This window comes from Haliaeetus leucocephalus, unplaced genomic scaffold (genome assembly GCF_000737465.1).
Source record: "Haliaeetus leucocephalus isolate CR32 unplaced genomic scaffold, Haliaeetus_leucocephalus-4.0 Scaffold526, whole genome shotgun sequence".
Classification (NCBI taxonomy): domain Eukaryota; kingdom Metazoa; phylum Chordata; class Aves; order Accipitriformes; family Accipitridae; genus Haliaeetus; species Haliaeetus leucocephalus.
In genome coordinates, this window is record NW_010972962.1 from 2,584,407 (window position 1) to 2,591,915 (window position 7,509).

The 7,509-nt window shown below is 44.0% G+C and overlaps 1 protein-coding gene across 1 annotated transcript in view; it reads right to left on the reverse strand.

Moving 5' to 3' along the window:
• Nucleotides 1–2,671: 2,671 nt before the first annotated feature.
• Nucleotides 2,672–7,509, reverse strand: part of SERTAD4 (SERTA domain containing 4) — a 15,653-nt gene continuing 10,815 nt past the window's right edge. The window contains exons 2-3 of the mRNA XM_010576439.1: nucleotides 7,077–7,192; nucleotides 2,672–3,907 (exon numbers count right to left, since the gene is read on the reverse strand). Of these exons, the coding sequence (XP_010574741.1) occupies nucleotides 3,176–3,907; nucleotides 7,077–7,192 (848 nt within the window). The 3' untranslated portion in view covers nucleotides 2,672–3,175. The remainder of the gene's footprint in view (nucleotides 3,908–7,076; nucleotides 7,193–7,509) is intronic.

A 7,509-nucleotide genomic window follows, 5' to 3' on the forward strand; every position in this document is an offset into this window, starting at 1 on the left:
CATACGGATGAAAGGCATTAATCTTGGAAAAGAACTATTTCTTGAAAATTTGTGATACTAGCAAAACGTCCTTAGTACTGGAGCGTGCAATGGGGAAAAGGCCTATCAGGTTTACACTCTTCACGTGCTCTAAATCAAACCAAATTTAAACCATGAAATCCATTCAGCCTAGCCCCGGTTGGAAATCCTATCAAGGTCTACTGCATTTCTGGCAATTGGACAAGGGTGTTTCCAACTGCCTTTTCTAACATGAAATACCTCTATCTCTTTTGTAGCAAAGCGGATGACTCAGTGGACTCCTGAGTCCAATACATCTACTTTCAGTATCTGCCATTTTTTTTGTGAGGCAGGGTCCAGAGAAAGGCATAAAAGACCACTTATCCTTAGGCCAACCTTCATTAGATGACATTTCACCCCTTACAGACCCTGATGACAGTCAGCAAGACTGTCCAAGAGCTGTAACAGGTTAATTTCTAGGTGTCCCTGGAACTAAAGAAGCTGTTAGAGAGGCCTGAGTAGACAGAGAGTTCTGCTGATCTGTCACTTCAGCCAGTACAAATTCAACTCAGGAGACTGCAATGGGTTATATATGCAGGCTTGCTCTGGAATACCAAGGAGCCCCTTAGGGTCAAAAAGCTTTCATTCCCCCCAAAAGTGTTACCTGATTTGTGGTTTGGGCAGCATTTGGCCAGGCGTTTTCCTTGGCCGTACGTGCAAGTCTGCAGAGAAGTTTGCTGCTTCACAGTGCACCTTCAGACTGTCGTAAAGGCTCCTGAAACCCTGTGAAGGCTGAGCTCCATCTTGGACTCAGCTTGAGGTGCACAGTCAACTGCAGTGTAACCTCTTCAGCAGGGAACAGCTTGATTAAATAGCATTTCCTTGGGTGAGGGAGGGGAACATGGGGGAAAGGACCCAGTAGCCATTGGAAATGTAAAAATAAAATGAATTTTGGTCATTTTAATAAATATATATCAAGGAAATTTCACTTTACTACAACAACACATTAGTATACAAGCATCTAATATTTAAGCTTAAAACATCAAGTGTTTATCAAATATTGGAAAAGAGCAGACATTACTAGACTATCTGGGTATAACACAAGAAAAATCAGGTTTTTAAAAAAATTGGTCCTTGTGGACAAATGTCTAAATGATGATCCTACTCATACACTGTATGAATGAGATCTATATTTAATATTATTATTATTATTATTAATAAAAAAAGCTTCTGTCTTGGAGAAATCAGGTGGGACTTATACTTTCTTTATTTGTTGTTCTTCACAATGATAACCCTTACAAACTTATCAGTTCCAACTCGCCTGACTGCATAAAGGTTATCATTGATTTACATCCTATTGTCTTTTGGCTGGGGGGGAGCTTTTTCCCGTGACCGCTCGGCTTAGTCACGAAAACTGTCCAGTTCACAAACATGACTGTGGGGTGCGCACACTACCCAAAACAACCGTGGCCCAGGAGGAGTCAGGCTGAACCCACGAAACCCAGAGCAGGAGTTCTTTGACCCAGAGACCCGGCTGACTCCAGCACCAAATCGGGGGCAGCCCGGGGCGGTGTGCCGCCGGGGACCCTCGTGCCCTGCGCTGAGCTGGCCGCTCCCTCAGCACAGGGGCGAATTTCACCCTTTGGACAAGAACCAAGCGGAGAAGATGTCGCTTGAGCGCTTGATGCTGTGGGAACAGGCAGCTATTATGAGTCAGCCGTGGCTTGGAGGTGGCTATTTTGCCGAGCACACCCTGCCAGTTGTTACGGGGACTGTGGGAACTAATTAATTTGGTGGATCTAAGACTCACAATACTCTTAGGCCAACCCTGACTAATGTCTTCTCGGCATTTTAAACAGAACACTTTTGCAAACAGTCTACCTAGGGATGACTAAATTTTGTCCTTAGCCACTGAAATCTCAGCTCATTTCTCCAAAATGTTCTTTTTTAAAATTAAACCCCTTACATTCATTCAGATAAAATCATGTTTATCGCCACATTATTGATTAACATTGTGCTTTTTGCTTTCTTTTCTTGTCTTTTTTAAATCAACAGCAAAAGTCATAGAAAACTCCCGCATGCTTTTGCAATCTAAAAGAGAAAAATTATGCGAAACAGAATAAAGTATAAAACATGCCACTGGTTCATGAACTTCATTATACGAAGAAGGAAAAAAAGAGCCCCAGCAACAGACAGTTGCCATAGAAACACTCAAGCATCGAATGCTTGTTTACAAGAGACATCTCTCTATTGTTTCTTAAATCCCTTCCTAAGGATGGCAAATCAAAAAGCAATTGAGCATCAAAAAGGAAGAACAGAGATGTTTGAATAGGAAGTTGAACTCAGTACTTCAAAGGTTAAAGGTTTCTAATAATTTGATCCACCCTGTGGGTGGTTGTTTTTTTTTTATCTGTTTAGGTTAAATCCCTGCTGTATCACTGATTTATACTTAATTTTCACGCTGGCAAAAATTAAGACAAAAAGTAAGGCACCAAAAAAAAACCTGCCCTGTATAACAACAAGCCTCATTAGTTATTACAGCCGAGGTGAAAACATGCAAGTACTTGAGCTGCATGTTGTGTTTCTGATTAAGATCCCATAAACAGGTTATTTCTTTATGCTATGTCCTATTTTGTCAGTTGAACAAGATGCTGAATCCAGGAATTCAAGAGTATCAGTACGAAATGTAAAGATGGTTTATTCCCAGTCCATGAAGACAGTCCTTTGTCAGAACAAATACTGAGTTACAAGGAGCACATCACCCTTGCTGGTAGCAAAAATTTGTTTACCAGACTTCTAATTCCTTGGTAAACATAATGGAGGTTCTTCTTAATTAATGGCAGACTTCTTGGGGGTGGGGATATATAAAACGATATGTTTTCCCCATCTGGCTGATTGGTATTTTCAGTAACGAAAGCCACACCATAGCTGTAGAGACTATAGTGCTAAGCAGTAACGCAACTGCGTTCTTTATGAAGTCTCCATATTTATAAATAGCCCACTGATGCAGATCATAGAGACGCTTTACGCAATCTGCACTCCAGTCACTTAAAACTACATGTACTGTTTGTGGCATGATTGTATCATTTGTAGAAAACTATAAAAAATCCATTCAAAATAAAAATTTGATAGACAAACAAACATGCTGCGCATGCTTCAACAGAGCAAGAAAGATGCCTCATATTTTACTTCCTTTGCTGCAGCACATTTTATTACTTGGTAAAGATTCCTTCTTCCTTAAGGATTTTTTCCAAGATTCACTTACGTTGCTCTTGTCATTACATCCAGTCTCAAAATAGTCATAAAACTTGCCTTTACATTCAAGAGCATGGGTGCCTCTTACAGATTCACAGTTTAGGGCGATGCTCTCTCGCTCAGGTTCATTACCTCCTTTCTCGTCATTAAATTTTGCCTTTTCCTGATTACTGTGAGACCTGGCATTAGTGATGAATATTTCATTAGCAGGTATCTGGTCATCACTCCTGTAAGACGGGGCACTGCCAATGTCATAATCTCCCTGCTGGGAACAGCTTGGCAAAGAAATGGGGGAGGAGGAGGAGGAAGTATTTTCTGTACTAGCAGTAACAGAGTAGGGTAGATTTAAATAGTGACTGCCACACTCTTGATAGAAGCAGCACGTGTGGAGCTTCTCGTACTCCTCCTTTGCCATCCGAAGGCGTTTTCTATACGGACAGTCCTGAGGCACAAACCATTCTTGTGGTGAGGTGCCACTGAAGGAGCAGGCGGAGAAGCACCAGTTGTTCTGCATGATGATTTCTCCATGGATTCTCTTCATTAGATTGTTGATGAGGACAGATCTCCGCAGGTAGACTTCAGGATCATCAATGAATTTCAGCTTTTCCAAAGACATGTAAAGAATATGGGCCCGCTCCTCAAACACAGAGATTGTCTGCAAATGCAAAAGACAGAAGATACGGAACTGAAGGCAACCGGTTTTGTTCCAGGCAAGGAGAAAGAAAATGAAGCAAAGTATTCCCCCCGTGCCACTACTTTTCTCATTCTCTTTCTGAGGTGCCTAAAACTGTTTTTTTGTTTTGCACACCCATGTAGTTGGGCTTTTTCTTGGCCACAGCATTCACCCAGGTTTAGGAGGCAAGTAGCTGAGCATTACACCACAAAGGCAATCGCAGGGCACGAATCCAGGATGGGAGAGTAAAATCCAGATGCGCACATCTGGCTCTTTATTTGCATTTGGGGTTAGAACATAAAATTGTTGTGCAGTTTTGCTCCAGTGATGGCTGGGGGCTTTTTGATGTGAATGGACCCAATTCCACCACCCCCTGCGGGGCTTCTACAAAGCTCTGAAGCCAAGCGAAGGTCCCCTCCTGCAGCCTCAAGGTTTGCAAGACGCAGCCAGCAGCCATCGCCTCACGCAGCAAGTGTCGGAGCATTTCATCCACTGCCAGTGGAAGAGGCCCTCCAGCAAGGAGGGCTCCATTTGCCAAGCTCCCTTATACTGCTGTTGTGTACAAAAGCGCATGCAGGGAGGGAGGCAGGGAGAAACCCATCTCAAAGCATCACAGCATCTGGAGAGCAGCTGTTGGCCTGCATACTACACCCTGCGCTCTACAGGACCGGTGGGAACGCAGATAGGCAGGGACAAGGTCAGGAAACGAAGAGAGGATAGGGATTTGCAGAAATCCTGGCTCGACGCCCACAGATTTGTTCTCCCTTCCATGGTCCTTCCAGGACTCCCTTTCTCAGCACTGGCAGCATGAGCAGGTTACTGCCCCCGGGAGGCCCCGGATTCTGCGCTGTAATCACTACCCTGGGAATCAAAATAAGAGAGGGGGCAATGCATGCTACTGTAAGCACTATTAACTAATTTTCATTTTTAGTAAGAATTTGGTTTGCGTAGGAGGAGAGCAGCACAGCACAAAGGGAGACTGCTCTAAATCCCCCCCATCTGTGGCTTGATCATTCTTCCCTTTCCCACATGGTTACAGCATTTTTGCAGAGTGGAAGTCGTAGCTATGAAGACTGAAAGAGCTTAAAGCACAGCTGCTTTTCACATCCATTCAGCTCTCCTCAGCCCTCTAGCTCTTTCCACAGCCTGGTCCTGTCTGCAGGGCTTAGAAGCAGCACAGTGCCTCGTAAAAAGAAAAATTGGCTGTGTTTTCATGTGAGTTCACAGCTGAAGGTCTTCTTTGTTAGAGAGAGTAATTTTCTATAATAAATGACTCATTTTAAATCGTATTAAGCCTATAGGTTAATTTGCATCCTTTATACCTGCTGCAGCAATAGTCAGTGAAGCCATAAAAGCCTGGAGCAAACCAGTAAGCCTTGAACTGTGATCCTCCTGGAGATACGTCCTGGAGGGCCACCAGTAGGAACAAGTTGTCAAAGGCTTTCTACTACAAATGTTTGCCAACAGCCCTCTGGAGAGAGGCTCTGGGCCCTACCGTCATACCCTCTACAGGACAAGTAATCTCAGAACATAACTCTGTCTTTACTGGGCAGCAAAGGTATAAAAACGTGTAAGATATTAGAAGAAACCTGGTGGGCATCCTCCCTCCCCCAGAGCTCAGTGCTGCAAAGTAGAAAACACATTCGTGCTGAACAGAAGAAAACGGTGACCCAGGGTTTCTGCCATGATACACCTCTACAACAGCACAAAACAATGTCTGGGACAGGTCTCTTACCAATACCTCTACAACTGGTTCTTATGCTGTTCAAAAAGGATGAGTAACTATTCCTCCTCTTTGCAAGGAAAATAATCACTGATACAAAAATCCAACAAACTAGCCAAGAAAAAACCTGGCTGAAATCAGAGACCGATGCGACATGTGGGAGACACACTCACTAACTAGAGCACATTTTTCAACACCCTCGGTGCTATTTATTCATTGCTCTGGCAGCAGACTGGACGCCTTCTGGAATTAATGGTGGGGCAGTTTTTCACCTTCCCAGTCAGGTACTTACTTCCAGCCAACACTATTTGTAGCTGAAAATTCCTTCAGCTACTCTAAGGTCCTTGGGAAGCGAGCTCGGCGTTACTGCTCGCTTCTCCTCTGTGGAAATCCGTCCAGGGAAAAAGAAGCCCACTGGGCAGACCTCCCTGCCCAGTGTCCCTTGTAGGGATGAGGCACTCGGTTCCCCTCGCGTCTCAGAAGCCTGCCTCTGCGATGCAGGTAAAGATAACACATAAACTTGCTCTGCATCTTGATCTGTTTTAGCTTTCTGTCGCTGGGGCTCTTGTGGTACTATTGCCTCCCATAAGCTGTGCTTTAATCAGATTATATTGTGTCCTCTCTGCTGCCAACAGTACATGAGTAGCACTGGACTACCATGGACCAGGTATGATCCCAGCAAGGTAAGGATGGTGTCTCAAGGCATGAGCTATCCTTAAGCACATCACTCCAGGCATTCAGTTCCTTACAGGACTGAGTCCTTAATGAACAAGACCCTAAAATCTCTCATTAAAAAAAAAAAGTTAGATTTCAATTTATGTATTCATTGGCCTGGGAAATGTTTGCTCTAATCCCTCCCCTGACAGCTTTCATAAGAGAAAAAAAAATAATAATCTTTCATTTACTAACCTGTTCTTTTGGAGTTATGAGCTTTTTAATAAACAGGATTAAATACTGAAGGAGCTTGTACTCACTTTCCAAGTCATTGTGTTTTTCTAGCAGATCTGTAACCCATTTGGGGTACATGGAACTTATTACTGTCTTCTCCCCTGGAAAAAGTTTTGAATGAGCGGGGGAGTCATGGGCCCTTTTTATTTATGTTCTTCCTTTCTGCTGTTCAAATGCTGCTATGGAGCTGTTTCTGTAGGCATGACATAAACTAGCTAAGAACAAAACAATCTGAAAAAAAGTTATTCTCAGCGTTTCCATTTACAGTTGTTATAAATGAAGAAACGCCTTTGCTTCTTAAGCAATTCGATGACAATAAAACAATAAATGTGAACAAGTGACAACTATTTGTTTCTGAGCAAACAGCTGGATCACTCTCTTAATTCAGCAGAGTATTTCAGCCTCGTGGAAATGGGTCAATCGAGTGTTACTAAGCATCTGAAACTCGGGGTAAAAAATAATGACTATTAGAAAACATACTTTATGTGTACAGCTGCTGAGCGGTGGATGAAAATCCTCCTCTTCCACATATTTCCTTTTAAAGTATGTGATCTTGGATGTTGTTACAGGATTCGAAATTCCCCTGTAATGTGATCCTGTGGGTAATAAATCAGATATGACAAATGACATGCGGTTTGCCGGAGGTTCTCCAAACAAAATACTTTTCGTTTCCCTTCGCGCTACGGGAGAACTCCACCGCGCACCTTCACGTATATTTGCAGCCATCAGAAATAAACCCTCACCTGCCTAGCGCGTTCACTCGCCGGACGCTCCCGGCCGAGGGCCGACGGGACAGGCAGCGCGGCGAGCCGCTGCCGTCCTCTGGCCGCTCGCCTTCGGGAAAACTTTCGCTCCGGCCGCCGGGCGGGCAGCCGGGCGGGCAGCCGGGCGGGCAGCCGCCTTCCCCAGCGCG